Raw genomic sequence first — 19,897 nt, 5'->3', positions numbered from 1 at the left:
ATGTTTTGATCTGAAAAATGTTCAAAGGATTCAACCCTGTGGGGATCTTCATGCATCATTGACCTTAGTGAGAAGGAGGTAAGGTACAGGCCTATACTGGCCAATGGGGGAAATGGGGCTGTTACTTGCCGGCTATATACAGTATCAGCATAATTGTCAAAACATGGTTTGGCCTTTTGGCATATTCACTAACACTTGTATGGCAGAAGCACACTTTTGAGAACAGCCATCATCATGATTGACACCATGCTGTCATTGAAATAATGCATTTATTAAGATACCTAAATATGAGCTATTTTAATGCATGACGTGAATGTGCTATAGATTTACTATGGATATATCTCATTAACTTTTAATAATGCGTTTATAACACGTTCATGAAATGCTTGTGAATGTGTAAATAATGCATTACGGATATGTAGTCAAAGTAAATCATTACCGTTTTGGTATTAATTATTTTATATCTGCTATACATTCACTCAGAATGGGATCTTATGCTGCCAGAGGATCACAAAGTTATTGGACAGATGACTGCGTCTGACAAAGTGTGTGACTCATATGGGGATTTTTATGACTGAATAAGATGAGTCCGACTATTATGACGAATGCCATGTAATGTTGGCAATGAGCCTTGTCATCACACAATCTGCTTTGACAGGATGTTGTAGGAACAAGCTGGAACACAACCGTCTTTGTTACTTCAGGAAAGCTCATCAGGGAGTATCTGTCAAGAGTCAGTAAAAAGAGAAGAATCAAATGAATCATTTTCCTTAGGTGGTCTGTAGTGAAATAGACCTAATACACTGTGTTGAAGTGAAATACCAACCTTCAATTACCTTGATCTTATTTCCTTATTCTTATGACTGTTGTTTTAGTGGTTGTATTGCCTCATGAGTAGCTGGTTAGTATTTGGCAGTGGCATTTGCCCTGAGGTGGGGGTGGTGTTTATACGTAAGACTCTATTACTGATGTGTAATCTATTCAGTGTTTTTCCTGCTGGAATGTAGATCTCCTCTGGATGGTTTTGAGGTTGTGTGATTACACTAACTAAACCAAACACCAACAGGTATTCTAGCTATGGATTTTTTATTCGTCTTTTTTAACGTATACTTTTTTAACCCTTCACCATTGAATATCATTTTCTAACATACAAGTGGAATGGTAGGCATGTAGGAGAATTGTTTTAGCTCATGGCCCCATGTGGTGAACCAGGCACATACAAAGGAATTATTTTTACTGCAGCCAGTGGAGTCGAGATATGAGAAGCTGTGCTGTGTCACACACCCTCTACGTCAGACTACTCTTGCCTCGGACTTTTCTCCCTCATTCCCTTCACTCACGGCTGTCACCTTCTCCTGTAAAGTTGCCCCGGTAGAATGAAGGAGGACATTCTTGAAATGAGTAACAGAACGAATGAGAAATTCCGTTTACACAAAGGATTCGATATAAAGTATTTGCACAGGTAAACTTCACCTGGTAAGTCAGTTTTCTTAAATGTTATGTTTAGCGTACATTTGCATATCATTTCCGGTATGATCTATAAGACTTACTGTCTTTCAACCGCAAATAATACAACTTTTTTGCATTTGGAAATTCCTTATTGTAACCATAGAGGTCTACATTTTAAGTGTTGAAAGACGAAGCATTTATGGCTACACTATTTTTATTATTTTTTATAAATAACTAGACATTCCATAGGAACGTTGAATTACATGGCAAAACATTTCTCTCCATTGATTGTACTTTGGTATTTTATTCTGAAGCTTTCTGTCATACTAAAATTGGTAGTTTCACAAATTGCATGATACATAGTCATTAGAAAATCATGGGAATAAAGTCTGTTCCTGTAAGTTGTTATATGGAAGAGATTGTATCCATGATATCTGTAAAAGTCATACCTAATTGGTTTTGGCAGAGTCCATAGCCTATACTGTTGGAAAATATCTTCATAGTTGAAGCTCAGAATGTCTTTATCCTTATCTCACTATACCTCTGTAATGAGAAAATGTGTGATTAACCAGTGATTTATGCAGCTGTTTCCAGTAAAATGGGTGTTTGACATGTTGATTGCCCTTTAAAGTTGGGCAATTTAATCTTTCTCAGTTCAGGAGTTATTTGGCCTTGGGAAAATTGGCACGGTACAAATAATGGGTTTATTAGAATTTTTGGTCTGGAGTTCTCATTACCGTCCTTGCACTAAATTAGCCCATATAGTTATACTGTGTAGACCTACCATGGACTCCAAAAGGTTGATATTTGTTAGAATGAGAAAAAAGAGAAACCAATAAATAATTCTTATTTTCTTCTCTCTTTATATCTCTTGTCAACTCTCGTCAGCAGCCTTTCACTCAAGATGGCCAGCCAGAACAAATGCTACCATGATGAGCCAATGAGCTTCTTCTACAACAACAGCAACCAGACCAAAGACAATTGGAACTCCACACAGCTCATTCTGGTCCAAGTTGTAGGCTCCCTCTTCTGCTGCTTTATCCTGGTGTCCAACGCCATGGTCATTGCCGCCATCATCACCAACAAGAGGTTCCACTACCCGTTCTACTATCTCCTTGCCAACCTGGCCGCTTCAGACTTCCTCGCTGGAATAGCCTACGTATACCTCATGTTCAACACCGGGATGGTGTCCAGGAAACTAACCGTGAGGGGCTATTTCATTCGTCAAGGGCTTCTGGACACCAGTCTCTCAGCCTCTCTGGCGAACTTGCTAGTGATCGCCTTGGAGCGCTACATCTCTGTGATGAACTGGAAGGTCCACAGTAACTTGACCAAGCGACGGGTGACCCTGCTCATCGTGCTGGTGTGGGCCATTTCTATCTTCATGGGCACCGTGCCCAGCCTGGGGTGGAACTGCATCTGCAACCTTCAGGACTGCTCCCAGCTGGCGCCCATCTTCAGCCGGAGCTACCTGATTTTCTGGTCCGTGTCCAACCTGGTTTTGTTCCTGGTCATGGTGTCCATCTACCTGCGGATTTACACCTACGTCAAGAGGAAAACGGCGGTGCTCAGCCCGCACACCAGCGGCTCCATCAACCGCAAGAGGACACCCATCAAGCTCATCAAGACAGTCATGACTGTGTTAGGTAGGCTTGAGGCCATCGGATTCCTCTCACATTGTGTCAATGTGGGAACTTCAAATGTGTTTCTGAGTAGTACTGAGCCCTTTATGAAGGACTACATTAAAAAAAATGTCCTTGATTGGACCCATCAGAATTTCACTGTTCGGAAATGTAGTCCTTCCTAATGTCTGAGTAGCACTAGTACTCTGTGCTCTTAAGTAGCAGAACATTTGATCATTTCATTGGTTCTTAAAGGACTTTCCTCATAAGCAGTTAGACACACTCACAAGCTTGTCTCAAAGGTTATTTAGCTGGTTGAGTGTGGAGAAAGGTAGGGAAAGCATTGTTGCTGACAACAGTGGATTGTAATTTACATTTCCAAGATAGTGGGGAAAATCCTGATTAAATTAACTCAATTGAGGTTTGAGCAAAATGTTATGGTCAAGGCCTTCAAAAAAACACTTCAATATATCCCACATAGTGATATAATTTGACTGATATTGACATCATTTTTTAAAGTAATCTTTGTTTGACCTGGGTGTTGGTTTAAAAAGTGGACGGTTGTACCATGAACCTCAAAGTTTGCTGTGCAGTTGTGCGTCTTCAACTTGGGTTGCAGTTACTTAGCACTTTATTCAGCACAGAAGCATATTATTTGCTCTGATCTGTCTCCGCTTAATAACATGGTTCTCCACTCAGGATCACTCATCTGTGCACATGTCTAAATCACTAACAAAGAAAAGTCATTTCAACTAACATCGTTAGAGCATGTGTTGATACTGATAGGGTCTAAAGAAAGGCAGAGCTGCTCTCTAATAAGCTTTCTCTAGTCAAATCTTACCTTAACATTATAATTATTCAAAATACTGATGACGGATCAACTCCTAGAGTGATATTACCACCTATGTGGCTGCAAATATTGAGTCGGCTTATTCTAATGCTTACCCACATAATGAAATATTACAGTAGCCTATTAGCGAAATATAACTTTTTATCCTTTGCCTGTTTGTAACAATTGCAAAGACGTTCACTTTGTTTTTGTAGTTATCGGTGGTCACAGACAGATGGACAAACATCTTGATTCTAAGTTTAGTTTCATTTATTCGGATCCCCAATAGCTTTTGTTGAAGCAGCATATATTCTTCCAGGGGTCCACACAAAAGCATAAAACACGACAAGTAACAAAACACCAATACACTGATAGACAAGACCAGTCACACAAATGTAAAATACAATGATATACAACGATATACATATAGAGCGGAGATCTTCTCTATAAAGTGACGCGGGAGGACAAAAAGCATCTAACGATGCACTTAGCTGTTAACAAAGCTCCTACGAAAGTTCCAACAATGAACTTAGCCTTAAGATGCTCTTGGGAATCAGGGCCCAGGTCTCCCCTGTAAAAAAATATATTCTGAACTAAATGACCTCAAATTCCTGCATAAATGAAGGTAAAAAAAATTGTGGATCAGTCTACAAGGGCTTGTTTTCAACATGTGTGTGAATAGCAAACATACCATAAATGTGCGGTCCTAAACATATACATTTGCACATGAGCATGTACATCCCAGATAAGATCATGTGGGCCTCTGCTGGTAGGTGTGTCGGAACAGGATATGTTGCACTTGAGACAATAGTTGAGCACATCCACCCTCTCCTTAGCATGGCTCCTCAGTACAGGTCAGGCGAGTTTGATTGTTATCAACTCAGCCAGTAGGTGCTGCTGAATTTTCTAAACATCAACTTTTTGTATGTTCCAGATAGCATATTTACAGCTCTATGTTGTGCTAGAAGGAGTGTTTTCTTATATGATGTCCTCCTGCCAGATTAATCGCCCCCCAGATAGGCGTGGAGGAAGCTGCCTCGCTCTCTGTACAGAGTGTCTTCAAGACTGCTCTATGTAATTATCTCTCGCACAAGGACACACACAGTCACACACTGGTTAGGCTGCCAGGCATCTCAGCCGAAACCGCCCAAGACTGCACGGTCTGCGGCTTTCTCAGAAGAACCCCCAAAAAGAACCTATACTTTCAGGGGTTTTCAGGCAGCGTGCAAATTGCTTTCAGATGCAATTGTCCTCATTAAACTAGCTGTTGTGCTCTTATGTCTTCAAGTTGCAAGTCAAGCCTACCGTTACGTTATTCTGAGGTGAAAGACTCGAGACGCTAGGGAGGGTGTCTCATTGTATTATTTTGAGCCTGCTGGAATTTTCCCACATTATAGGCATGGGTCATTTGACGTTGTGTGTTACCCAATCACTTTTGTCATGATACAATTGTCTCTATCCTAGAGCAATTTGGAAGAATTGATGCAATTCTCCACATTCCATCTGTGAGTTGTTGTTCGATAACATTGTGATGCAGAAAGTCAACTCAAGATTGAAAAATAGAAACTCTATTGTCAGTATCTCAGTTGGGAATACAGTAGGCAGCAAACTGGTAGAAAAAAACCGTAACAAGCTTCTAAATATGCCTAAAATGTTCATGTGAAAGCATTATCCTATGTGACAAAGATAAGAACATGGGAGAAGTATGAGAGAAAGTGAGGAAAGGAATTGGAGGTTAAGAAACAAGTACTCAAGCATATTGCTGGGGCTGTACGAGGAAGAAAACAGCTCTTGTTAGCTCATGTTTCAAGTGAATAGAAATCTGTTCTTTTGTGTTGACTAACACTGAATTAGTGACTGGATAAACCTGTCCAGACTTTTTCTGGGGCCTCATTTATAACCGCTGTATACATTTCACAATAAATATTGATGGCTATAAACTTAAATAGTAAATAAGCATGTTTTCTGAAATCAATCAGGTGGAAACTCCACCTGAAAAACGCCCATCATTCACCTTGTATGGTGACAATAATGCCCTTATTTGCTGTATACTTTGGAAGTATTGGAATTAGGCCAAGGCAGTTTCTAAAGGAACTAGCAATTGTGAACCTGATAAAAATGTCTGGAGGTGTTGTTTAAAACTTTTACAGGGACATGTGCTATATCTGACAGTTTCTGAAAGAAAAAAAACTATTGATTTCCATTTACTTTTTCCCCCGAACCTAAATATGCTGCACTGCCTGCGAATTCTGAAACATTGTCTTGTTAGTATGTCTACTGTATAAAAACTAATAATAATAAAAAAACAGTAGGCCTACTTGCAGTGGAAGCCTATACACTTCAAAGCAAAATATCAACTGTCTGTTCATCTGTAAAATGTATACTGTATATTATAAACCACGCTCCCAGTCGGATAGAGAGGCTATTATTTCAAGTATTTTAAGCAGTAGGCACAATTCAATGAGAGATGCACAAGGCAATTTGTTGTAGGAATATGGAACCCATCAATGTCAGAAAAGGTGGTGAGGAATTTATTCTGCAAAGGTTATAAAAAAATATGTATTTTGTAGGCCTATTATGTTTATAAATGTAATATTGTTTACTTGAGACATTTGAAATGACAGTAGGCTATTCAGAAGTACAGTAGCCTAAAAAAAACTAAATGGAAAAGGTGAACCGTCTGTTCGCATAGAGAAAAATACTTGAAATTGTTAAAATATTTACAACTGTAAAGTGGGTCCAATGAAATGAAAGTTGGGACATTGTAGGCCTAAGGCTACTTTGAAAATATGAAGCCATCACAGTCAGTAAGGGTGATGAATGTATTCTGTCATGGAAATTAAGTAGGAAATATATGCCTATTTCTAACTATTTCAAAGACGCAAAGATGCAAAAAACAATATTTTCTCTTCTCACTAACGGCAAATGATGGCATCTTGTTATTATATTTACCTTTTGTTATGAATAAGTGTTTCATCATATCCCTAATTTGCACAAAAAACTAGGCTACTTGCCTGCTTGTATTGCAATACTTCAACCAGAAACTGTTTATGCATGGTCTGAACTTTTGCGGGAAATAAGGTTTGCAGGTAGCTAAACAAATTCTCACATCATGTTTGGTTATAAATGCCAACTTTTGCCTGAAAACTGATGCATGCATGTTTTGGAGTATATTTTGTACTCAACGTTTATAAATGAGGCCACAGGGGCGGGTGGGTGTGTTGAAAAGAGTGGGTGTACGAAAGCAAATCCGCAAACTGGGCATACTATTTGATGCCACTCAAGGCCGTTTTGCTTTGGCTGATTGGACTTGGACGACGAGTCAATAAGCCGGCGACTAGCACACCAGTGTTGTATTGACGTGCCTGCCGACCTTTATTTATTGTTGTTCAACTAGGCAAGTCAGTTAACTTCTTAAGGTATAGGGGGCAGCATTTTCACTTTTGGATAAGTAGCGTGCCAAATTTCACCTTCCTGCTACTCATGCCAAGAATATTAGATATTCGTATTATTAGTAGATTTGGATAGAAAACACTGAAGTTTCTAAAAACTGTTTGAATCATGTCTGTGAGTATAACAGAACTTACGTAGCAGGCAAAACCCCGAGGACTAACCATTCAGATTTTTTTTTTGGAGGTCACTGTCTATTCAATGTGGTTTCATTAGGGAACTATATTTATTCAGCACTTGTTTGCAGTTCCTACCGCTTCCACTGGATGTCACCAGTCTTTGGAAAATGGTTGAGGTTATTCCTTTGTGAAATGAAGAAGCACGGCCCTCTTGGAACTGGGTAACACTGTTGAGAGTTGCGCAAGACTTGAAAAGTAGCGTTGGTTTGTTGTCTTCCTGTATTGAACACAGATAGACCCGTCTTCAATTTGATCGATTATTAACGTTTAAAAATACCTAAAGTTGTATTACAAAAGTACTTTGAAATGTTTCGGCAAAGTTTACAGTTAACTTTTGAGATATTTTGTAGTGACGTTGCGCAAATTGGAAGCTTTTTTTCTGGATCAAACGCACCAAATAAATGGACTATTTCGATATAAAGGACGGAATTCATCGAACAAAAGGACCAATTGTGATGTTTATGGGACATATTGGAGTGCCAACAAAAGAAGCTCATCAAAGGTAAGGCATGATTTATATTTTATTTCTGCGTTTTGTGTAGCGCCTGCAGGGTTGAAATATGCTACTCTCTTTATTTACTGTTGTGCTATCATCGGATAATAGCATCTTATGCTTTCGCCGAAAAGCCTTTTTAAAATATGACATGTTGGCTGGATTCACAACGAGTGTAGCTTTAATTTAGTATCTTACATGTTTGATTTAATGAAAGTTAGATTTTTATATCATTTTGTTTAAATTTGTATGAATCTGTATTTTCCCTGGTTTTGCTAGTGTCCCTTATCCTAGAGAGGTTAAGAACAAATTCTTATTTTACAATGATGGCCTGCCCCGGACAAACCCTCCCCTAACCAGGACAACTCTGGGCCAATTATGCGCTGCCCTATGGGACTCCCGATCACGGCCGGTTGTGATACAGCCTGGGATTGAACCAGGATCTGTAGTAACGCGGCTAGCACTGAGATGCAGTGCCTTAGACCGCTACGCCAGGTGCTTACTACTGGGCAGATGTACCACAGTTGTGTCGCCGGCAATAGCTAACTTGACAACAAACAAAAAAAATCACCCACATGATTTTATTTCAAGTAGGATAGCAGCTTATACAATAAATAACTTATATTGATAACCATCTAGATATCAATTCATACATACAGTACATTCAGAAAGTATTTACAACCCTTTACGTTTTCCACATTTTGTTGTTACAAAGTGGGATTAAATTGTCATTTTTGTCAACAATCTACACAAAATACTCTGTAATGTCAAAGTGGTAAAAATATTTGGGGGAAAAAATGTGCTAATATATCTTGATTAGATAAGTATTCAACCCCCTGAGTCAATGCATGTTAGAATCACCTTTGGCAGTAATTACAGCTGTGAATCTTTCTGGTTAACTCTGTAAGAACTTTCCACACCTGGATTGTGCAACATTTGCCCATGTATGTAAACTACCGACTTCAACTGTATTATACACAGTACCAGTCAAATGTTTGGACACATGTACTAATTCCAGGGTATTCGGCCCCCTTGAACTTTGCGACCTTTTGCCACATTTCAGGCTTCAAACACAAAGATATAAAACTGTATTTTTTTGTGAAGAATCAACAACAAGTGGGACACAATCATGAAGTGGAACGACATTTATTGGATATTTCAAACTTTTTTAACAAATCAAAAACTGAAAAATTGGGCGTGCAAAATTATTCAGCCCCTTTACTTTCAGTGCAGCAAACTCTCTCCAGAAGTTCAGTGAGGATCTTTGGATACAAAAAGATTTCCCCAAGCTTTAAACATCCCAAGGAGCACTGTGCAAGCGATAATACTGAAATGGAAGGAGTATCAGACCACTGCAAATCTACCAAGAACTGGCTGTCCCTCTAAACTTTCAGCTCATACAAGGAGAAGACTGATCAGAGATGCAGCCAAGAGGCCCATGATCACTCTGGATGAACTGCAGAGATCTACAGCTGAGGTTGGAGTCTCTGTCCATAGGACAACAATCAGTCGTATATTGCACAAATCTGGCCTTTATGGAAGAGTGGCAAGAAGAAAGCCATTTCTTAAAGATATACATAAAAAGTGTTGTTTATAGTTTGCCACAAGCCACCTGGGAGACACACCAAACATGTGGAAGAAGGTGCTCTGGTCAGATGAAACCAAAATTAAACTTTTTGGCAACAATGCAAAACGTTATGTTTGGCGTAAAAGCAACACAGCTCATCACTTTGAACACACCATCACCACTGTCAAAAATGGTGGTGGCAGCATCATGGTTTGGGCCTGCTTTTCTTCAGCAGGGACAGGGAAGATGGTTAAAATTGATGGGAAGATGGATGGAGCCAAATACAGGACCATTCTGGAAGAAAACCTTATGGAGTCTTCAAAAGACCTGAGACTGGGACGGAGATTTGTCTTCCAACAAGACAATGATCCAAAACATAAAGCAAAATCTACAATGGAATGGTTCAAAACTAAACATATCCAGGTGTTAGAATGGCCAAGTCAAAGTCCAGACCTGAATCCAATCGAGAATCTGTGGAAAGAACTGGAAACTGCTGTTCACAAATGCTCTCCATCCAACCTCACTGAGCTCGAGCTGTTTTGCAAGGAGGAATGGGAAAAAAATTCAGTCTCTCGATGTGCAAAACTGATAGAGACATACCCCAAGCGACTTACAGCTGTAATTGCAGCAAAAGGTGGCGCTACAAAGTATTAACTTAAGGGGGCTGAATAATTTTGCACGCCCAATTTTTCAGTTTTTGATTTGTTAAAAAAGTTTGAAATATCCAATAAATGTCGTTCCACTTCATGATTGTGTCCCACTTGTTGTTGATTCTTCACAAAAAAATACAGTTTTATATCTTTATGTTCGAAGCCTGAAATGTGGCAAAAGGTCGCAAAGTTCAAGGGGGCCGAATACTTTCTCAAGGCACTGTATCTGTTTAGTTGAAGTACTCTTTGAAGCATTTATTTGGGCTGCAATTTCTGAGGCTGGTAACTCGAATGAACTTATCCTCTGCAGCAGAGGTAACTCTGGGTCTTTCTTTCCTGTGGCGGTCCTCATGAGAGCCAGTTTCATCATAGCGCTTGATGGTTTTTGCGACTACACTTGAAAAAACGTTTGAAGTTATTGACATTTTCCGGACATACTGACCTTCATGTCAGTATATAATGATGAACTGTGATGAACTGTCATTTGCTTATTTGAGTTGTTCTTGCCGTCATATGGACTTGATCTTTTAACAAATTGGGCTGTCTTCTGTATACCATCCCTACCTTGTCACAACACAACTGATTGGCTCAAACACATTAAGAAGGAAAGAAATTCCACAAATTAACTTTTAACAAGGCACACTTGTTAATTGAATGCAAAGAGTGTGCAAAGCTGTCAAGGCAAAGGGTGGCTACTTTGACAAATCTCAAATATAAAATATGAACGGTAAATTAATAGGAAAGGTGTGTATAGTTATATAGGATGAGCCTTGACTACCATACAGTAAATACATATGAACTGTGTAAAAACTGACCTTTTGAAATGAAGTAAATTCATCTTGAAGAGATACAGTGCCTTCATAAAGTATTCATACCCCATAACTTATTCCATATTTGTTGTGTTACAACTTGAATTCAAAATGTTTTTTATATTTTTTATTCTCACCGATGACAAAGTGAAAGCATGTTTTTTGTATTTTCTTTTGCAAATGTATAGAATATGAAATACATAAATTTCTAATTTACATTAGTATTCACACCCCTGAGTCAATACTTTCTATATGCACCATATGTGATCTCCTTTGCGAGGCATTGCAAAACTTCCCTGGTCTTTGTGGCTGAATCTGTGTGTGAAATTCACTGCTCAACTGAGGAACCTTACAGATAGTTGTATGTGTGGGGTACAGAGATGAGGTAGTCATTAAAGAAATCATGTTAAACGCTATGGATGCACATAGTCCATGTAACGTATCATGTGACTTGTTAAGCACATTTTTACTCCTGAATGTATTTAGGCATGCCATAACAAAGGAGTTGAATACTTATTGACTCCACTTTCTTTTAATTAATTTGTATAAAAAATAAACATAATTCCCTATGACATTATGGGATATTGTGTATATGCCAGTGACAACAAATCTAAATGGAAGCAATTTTAAATTCAGGCTGTAACACAACAACAAAAAAGTAAAAAGGTGTGAATACTTGTTGAAGGCTCTGTATGTCTCCAATATCACTAACGTCTATCATTTAGGAAATGGTGGAAGGACAATGCAGGGAGATTTCGCATCACCTTTGACCTCGTTAAACATGTTTTCTGGAGTTTTACTGTTATTTCTTTTTGACCATTTTAACTGAAAACAGTAACAGTGAGGTACTTAATTGTTACCCAGAAATGATTTGATATTGAGATCAAAATGGCTGCATTGGACGCTAAAGTGTTTTCTACACTGTTATGGTTACAGTCATCTCTCATGACAGATATAAACAGCTAGCCAGGTGGCATACACAATATGTGATATTTGACTAAAGATTTTGGGGAGCATTAGGTTAGAAGAAGCCCCCCATACAGGTAGCTGTCAAATCATCTAAAATAAATCACACCGAGATTGGGACCTGATTGTGCTTGATGGTAGCTATTTAGGCACACGTGCATAAACTCAACCCCTATGCTTTGATTCATCATCCTTGTGTTTCTGTGGAAAGGAAGAATGCTAACATTCATGATAGCCATTTCACTGTAATATGTGGGACCATTTATGGATTTCGACTGAAGCAAACAGAACTGCAGAGAAAAATCTTGACTCATTCTGCTTCCCTTGATGTATAACCTGCCATATATTTCAGAGGTTAATGAATGCTGCTCAACTGAAAGCTCACATGTGCTAGAAACATGCCCGCTTCCCAACCCAGATGTTTTTTATGTTTTTTTTTGAACATTTCATATGAAACACCCATGGAACCCCGCCATTTCTTTCTGCCTCCTCCTTGTATTTTAGTTGGTGACCTTGTATTTTTGAGAGAGAAGGTGTGGTTCATATTCCCTCCCTCTCTTCTCTCTTGTGGAGAACACAATTGTTGTTTTTGTTCTACTGAGCTGAAGCAGGGTTCTGGAGAAGTATTGGCAGGACGGACAAGCTGCTACATGTCCAAGAAAAGCTCCCTGAAATCCCTTAATCTTGCCGCAACACGCTCTGTTGTCGGTGACTAGCCTAGATACTGTTTGGGATTTCACGTCGAATGAAAATTCAGACAAACATTAGTGTCTGAGACACAAGGATTGAACATTATAATTTTCTTCCTTCTAGAGTATTTGGTCCCTCGGTTTTCCTCTAACTTATACCTGCTTTCCTCAGACGGTATTCATTGGCAAGCCATCATAACTTAGGAAGTCTCCAGTGTAGTGACAGAAGCGATGTCTCAATTATATCTCATTCTTCCCAAAGTGTGCACTTGTTCACTTCCCTTCAGTGATTTGAATAGAACATGACTGGTATAAGAAATATGGTAGAAACATCCACGAGCCCATGCCTCCACCACTCTAATACTTTTAGATTTGTGAGAAGTAGTGAATGAGTGCACACCTCAGGAGAAAGGAGATATTATTGGGACACACCTAGAGGCTGAGGTGGTGTAGCATCCTATCCCTCATTGCCTCTTTTCTAACTTGAATCAAGCATTAATTATCTCTTTCAATCTATGCACCCAAATTCAAGAGCCGTCTTCAGTACGATAAGCTGTTGCTCAAGTCCAACCAATCAAAATAAAAAAATATGTATGGCTCCTGTTTACAGTGACCATTTCACACAGAACGATCGTGTTTCAGTCACAGCTGACACTGAATGAGAATGACTTTTCAGTCACCTGACCTGTTGAAATAAAGTAAACAGATCTCCAAAAGAGATATCTCTAATACATCCAGGGCTCTATTTTCATCTGGAGTTAATCGCCAAAGCTTTATTAAAATAGAATTTTCGCAGCAGCAAAACAGTGAGTGGACAGCTATGTAGGTTATTACATCATTTTTATTTTGGATATGCATAAAAAACCCTCCACATGTAGGCTATACATCATTTTTATTTTGGATATGCATAAAAAACCCTCCACATGTAGGCTATATGCCCATCATGGAACGAGAGATGAGATAATCCGGTGACACTTGAATTTAGAAAAATATAAGTTATTTTCCTGTAACAATTGCTTGTTTTCCATTTCGTTTGATAAAAAAACAAGCCCTTAGTAGGTTACCCTTACCCTACTCAAACAAAAGCTTGTTCAACAGCAATGTGTTTGGTGTCTTTCTTATCCTGGAATGCATTAGCCAAGTAGCCTATCCATAAAAGGATTCTAAATGGTCTACCCTTGAGGCTTTCATGTAGCATATCCATAAAAGGATTCTAAATGGTCTACCCTTGAGGCTTTCATGCCTTTGCATTATTCACGATTCATATAGGCCTACCTGCAGGGCATACTCCATTCTGCTTGGATCTATCCCCAGTGCCTCTTGTCTGGTTACCAAAGGTGCGCTCCTCCAAACACAGGCTATTCACATTTTCAGTCCTATAACACCATATCAACAGAAGGTCTCTAGGCTATATCTAGCTTCTTGAGAACATACAATATAATTTAGCGCAGTGCTTCAAGGCCAATACTCTTTGAATCCAATTACAACGATGCTGACTGTCAACACTCAAAACATATTGAGCAAACACTGGATGTGTTTTTTTCTACTGTTGCTATCACTTGTTACTGTAGCAAATGCTATTTAATACTTAATACTTTAATCTTACCCTTATTTCCTAAACTGTATTATCAATCCACAATTGATAATACAGCCGAATTGGAGTTGATGACAACAAAAAGACTAACACATGCAATATTAAGCCATGGAATGCCTTGATTGGCCAGTGACTGTCCAAGCCCTGGTCACACCTATAACTTGTTTATGCATCAAAATCCATCCCTTTCGTGCCACCACCAGCTTTTGCGCTCATAATAACTGCTGTGACAAAAGCACTAATATTTCTGGCCCACCCAGGGACCTGTAGCGCTACCGCCAGCGCTTAGATTTACCATTACATTAGGTTTGATAAAATAATCTGTAATAACATTGGAGATGTCTCTAATATTTCTAATAATCTCATCTCTAATGATGATAACAACAACTTTTGACCTTAATAAACATGTTGGCTGGAGTTTTACTGTTATCTATTGCCAGGGAAGGAGAGTTGTATAATAAGTCCAGTGTGACTCTGGCAAATAGTATATATTATATTTCTAATAATCTATAATCTATTGATCTAATATCTAATGCTTTTGGATATATCTAAAATATTTTGAAATAATATAATATATTTTATCATCTTTAATATTGTCTTTCATTACAGGGGCATTTGTGATCTGCTGGACGCCGGGCCTGGTGGTGCTGCTGCTAGACGGCCTCCATTGCCAGCAGTGCGAGGTGATGCTCTTTAAGCGCTGGCTCCTCCTGCTGGCAGTACTCAACTCGGTCATGAACCCTGTGATCTACTCCTACAAGGATGACGAGATGTGGACCACCTTCAAGAACCTGCTTCGCTGCGTGGGCAATGGCACCCGGCGCCAGCGCTCGTCCAGGGCCAACGCCCGGCCCCTCAGCTCAGCCCAGGAGACGGGCACTACGCCGCAGACCTCTGAGGAGAAGGAGACCACCAAGGGCTCGGACGCCCAGGAGATGCTCAAGGCCTGAACCAAGACCTGAGGCAAGAAAGGCCGTTGTGGGAGTGTCTCTACAAGTGGATGTAGAGAGACATATAAAGACACAGATGGGTCTTCTATGGTCCAATGTTGTCTTCAGTGTAGCTGACTGGTTTAAAGGGCAGCTCAAACTGGGTCTGGGCCTTAGTGGAGGATTCCTAGAGGAGTGAAGGGCCATCCCTACTCTGCCCAATATGGGATATTAGCCTGCAAATTAAGTGGGCGACTACAGTATATCCAAATGGCTGAAGAAAGATGTTGTGATATGAAGTAGACAGTGGTATAATGGTACATTTCCTGTTTTTACCTCAATCGTTTTTTTTAAGATCTTGAAAAGAGTAACGGATGCTTTTTCCACCGTATAACCTTTACATCTCATGGATTTGTTTCATCAGGGTCATCTTGCCCTTATTTCATTTGGAAAACAAAGTACTGTACAAGACGAAATAGCATTGTTCTTAATACATCATTGTACTATAGTACTATGCTTATTAGGGGTTAAAGATGGTTTTCAATTCTCATTGTTCCTCTTTTTGATACACCCAGGGAATCATAATCTACTTTATTTGGCTGCTAACATCCCTGAATGTTGTGTTAATGAATTGACAAATTCCTTTCTAATGGAAGGAAAGTGTGTGTCTCTCAACTAGAATAGATAGCACTAGTCCCAATTTGCTCCCTTCCCCTTGCTCTTGTCCCTTACCTTAAAATGTTTGCAGATCTGAAGTGTCAGTGTAGTGGTGGAGCGTCCACCATTTTGTGTGCCTTACAATCTGCTAACATCGAAGGATTCGGGCCAATGGGTTAATGAGGGACGATTATTTGGAAACATGTCAAACTTTTCTAATGTCAAACTGCCCTAGATACACAGTACATGGCTATTGGCCCAACTGTCATTTGAAAGGAAAACCGTTACATCCACCTTGCTTTGACAGTCAGTGGTCCGTGCAATAGCCCAAAAGGAAGTCATTTCTTTTGCCAGATGCATCATCAGCACATCTGTCACTCCCTTTAACACTACTACATGTACAGTGACTTTTTCAAATGTTGTTGTCACAAAGTGGCATTAACGTTAATTTCATAGTCTTTCTTTTTCAATGATCTACACAAAAAAAAAAAAATTAAACACGAGTTCAGTGCTTTCAGAATGTATTCACACCCCTTGAATTTTACACCTTTTGTTTTGTTTTGTTTTGTTTGTTTTGTTACAAGCTGGGATTAAAATGGATTTAATTGTCATTTTTTTGTCAATATACACAAAATATTCTAATGTCAAAGTGGAAGAAAAATTCTAACATTTGTAAAAAGTTAATGAAAAATAAAACACTAATATATCTTCATTAGATAAGTATTCAACCCCCTAAGCCAATACATGTTAGAATCACCGTTGGCTGCAAATACAGCTGTGAGTTTTTCTGGGAAAGTCTCACACCTGGATTGTGCACCAAAACTAGGTTTTCCTCTAGGATTTTGCCTGTGCTTAGCTCCACTCCCTAGTCTGATTACAAGCATACCCATAACATGATGCAGCCACCACTATGCTTGAACATATGGGGAGTGGTGCTCAGTTATGTGTTCTATTGGATTAGCCCAAAAACATAACACTTTGTAATCGGAAAGAAAATGTATTGCTTCACCATGTTTTGCAGTATTGCTTTAGTGCAGGGGTATTCAACTCTTACCCTACGGGGTCTGCTGTTTTTCTGTTCTACCTGATAATTAATTGCACCTACCAGGTCTAAATCAATCCCTGATTAGAGGGCAATAATGAAATATTCAGTGCAACTGGCATCGAGGTCCAGAGATGAGTGTGATGGGTTTAGTGCCAGGATGTATGTTTTGGACTATTTTTGATTCTGTACAGGATTCCTTCTTTTCACTTTTCACTGTCAATTAGTTGTGGAGTAACTTCAATGTTGTTGATCCATCCTCAGTTTTCTCCTATCACAGCCATTAGACTCTGTAAATGTTTCAAATTCACAATTGGCCTCATGATGAAATCCCTGAGTGGTTATCTTCCTCTCTGGCAACTGAGTGAAGGACGTCTGTATCTTTGTAGTGACTGGGTGTATTGATACACCATCCAAAGTATAATTAATTACTTCATCATGCTCAAAGGGATATTCAATGTCTGCTTTTTTCATTGTTTTTTCATAGGTGCTCTTCTTTGTGAGGCATTGCAAAAACTTCCCTGGTCTTTGTGGTTGAATCTATTTTTGATATTCACTGCTCGACTGAGGGACCTTACAGATTATTGTATGTGTGGGGGTACAGAGATGAGGTCGTCATTTAACTTATTATGTGACTTAAGTAAGTAAATGTTTACTCCTGAACTTATTTAGGCTTGCCATAACAAAGGGGTTGAATACTTATTGAATCAAAACATTTCAGCTTTTCATGTATTATACATTCGTCAAATTTTCGAAAAACATAATTCCACTATGACATTATGGGTTATTGTGTGTAGGCCAGTATAAAAAAAATCTAAATTGAATACATTTCGGATTCAGGCTGTAACACAATAAGGTGTAAAAAGTCAAGGGGTGTGAATACGTATGAAGGCCCTGTACATCAACACACAGTCAATGTCCAAGCTGAGAAGAAAAAGAAAAGCCTGCAGCACTGTCAACATCAAAAAATGTTTTTTACTTTCGCAGTGGAATTTTTGCACATCCTTTCATGCAACTCGTAATGGCGATCGCCGCCTCATGTTGACAAAACAGCTGCTCGCTCACCTGAGAGCAAGGCCCAGGCTTGTAAACATTGCGACACACTGGATTCCTGCAGTAGATATGCCTGCAGGAAACTGACAAGGATATGACTGGAGCACCCCTTCCTTCCACAGGAGACCAATGATTAATCATTTACTGGGTCATTGAAACTCTTTACCTGCTGTACACTATTTATGTGGTTAAACCACCCTTTGTGTAAAAGGAAAAGCTTCATTAAAACACATTTTTCCTCTAACTTTGCTTGATTCAGTCGCACGTGTTGGAATGTCGTACATGTAAACAGGATGATGAAAGCTGAAAGCATTGTGACTCTGTAGTCCAATGATATAAACACACAAACAAATAGGTTACAGAGTCGGGGGAGGGGGGGGGGTTGTTGAGCGGTGCTATAAACAGGAAAGGTATGCGTGCTGTGGCCTCAACAGGGTAGTGTTCTTTAGGACACACCGTAGCAAAACAATGAGCATTTCTTATAGGACAAGTACAGATAGTTCCTCCCTGTTTCACTGCGCCTAGATCGTTTTCTTCTGTTTGGTGCCTCATAAACATTACCTAGGTTTTTCTCCAAACCCACATGGTCAAAAAGTCCCTTTTCGTCAGTGTTTCTCAAACTTTAATGTATCAGTGACCAGCATGCAATTTGAATAAACATAGTGATGTCAGCTTACTCACAGTGGACCTTTGTTGTGTTCATTAAGGAGAAAACACTTTGAAATGGATTGATATGGGGGAAGTGCTATCTAACTGAACGTGTCCGATAAGAACATGAAAATATGTGCTCTTATTTGACACTATCAGGTAGCACCTTCCTGTTTCACTCTATTTCAAAAAATGTCTACCTACTGAACACCAGATAGAGCAGCATGGGTGGAGAAACACTGCCCTAGATTGCTTGTGCTCAAGTAGAGGTGCTTCAGGGTGATTTACTCTGTTTTGCTGGACTAATGGATGACCCTTGGTTGCTATGGGTTCAATTAAGTAATTTGTTAAAGTGCTACAGAAAATCATTGGACAGTTAGAAAGGAGGTATATTTGACCTTAATAAAATAAACTGCTCTCAACAGTTTACTATTTCAGACAAATTTTAGTTCCTTAACTCTGATTTGCTTGACTGACTGAGAACTGCTGGGAACCTATCACCCTTTATTGGTTGAAACTCAACTTTGACTTACTCAAAAACGTACCCTGAATTAATTGGAAAGCTAGCCCACCCTAAACCTAATGTTACTGTTGCTGACTGTTCTGCATTTATATTCTCTCAGACATGGACTGTAAACTTCATCCAGTGGTCTCATTTCTACTGCTTTACTGTTATTACCGTGCTCTTGTATTGCAAATTAAAGCTGCAATATTTAACTTTTTGGGCAACCCCAGTGTACATTTTAACAGAAACTCTTATCCAAAGCGACTTACAATAGGTAGTGCATACATTTTCATACTTTTTCTATACTGGTACCCTGTGGGAATTGAACCCGCCGTGCTCTACCAACTGAGCCACACGGGACCATAGAAATCTGTGCTATAGCTGTTTCATTCTCATTGACCGCAAGTCTGAGAGGTGGTAGATCCCTGGGTTGTTAATCTCATCGCAATTGTGAGTGTTGTATACTGTAAGTGCATGCAATGGGCCAGTTTCTACCTTTTTGCTATTTTTTATACTTCTCGGAAATGGTCCATTGTCCATGTACAGTAGATACTTACACTTGATATGATATTCCAGGAAACAGTTGTGTGTGAAAGGTACACAGCAAATTCACTTGTGTACATTTAACTCAGAGACTGTTAAATGTAACACCACTACATACTCGTTTCACAGACTACATACACAACAATATCAATCAATTTGTTTTTTAAAACTCAATGGAGGCTTAAAAAAGAGAGGGGCAACTTCATGACCAAATACTTGTTTC

At 39.2% G+C, this 19,897-nt stretch overlaps 1 protein-coding gene across 3 annotated transcripts; it reads left to right on the top strand.

Annotated features, from left to right (window-relative positions):
* Positions 1-943: 943 nt before the first annotated feature.
* lpar3 (lysophosphatidic acid receptor 3) lies at positions 944-18,222 on the top strand. 3 transcript variants are annotated; one of them, XR_010458202.1, is made up of 3 exons: positions 944-1,476; positions 2,341-8,031; positions 14,907-14,977. XR_010458202.1 is itself a non-coding variant. In XM_064990561.1 (3 exons), exons 2-3 carry the CDS (start codon positions 2,354-2,356, stop codon positions 15,245-15,247), a joined length of 1,083 nt encoding a protein of 360 aa, XP_064846633.1. In that variant the 5' UTR covers positions 946-1,476; positions 2,338-2,353; the 3' UTR covers positions 15,248-18,222. The 3 variants fall into 3 exon arrangements, 2 of the variants coding, with proteins under 2 accessions (XP_064846633.1, XP_064846632.1); XM_064990561.1 differs by having other exon boundaries at positions 946-1,476; positions 2,338-3,095; positions 14,907-18,222; XM_064990560.1 differs by having other exon boundaries at positions 947-1,476; positions 2,341-3,095; positions 14,907-18,222.
* Positions 18,223-19,897: the final 1,675 nt, after the last annotated feature.

Source organism: Oncorhynchus masou, chromosome 16, assembly GCF_036934945.1.
Source record: "Oncorhynchus masou masou isolate Uvic2021 chromosome 16, UVic_Omas_1.1, whole genome shotgun sequence".
In the NCBI taxonomy this organism is placed as follows: domain Eukaryota; kingdom Metazoa; phylum Chordata; class Actinopteri; order Salmoniformes; family Salmonidae; genus Oncorhynchus; species Oncorhynchus masou.
Note: the sequence above shows the minus strand (reverse complement) of the source record. Positions and strands in the feature narration are given on the sequence as shown.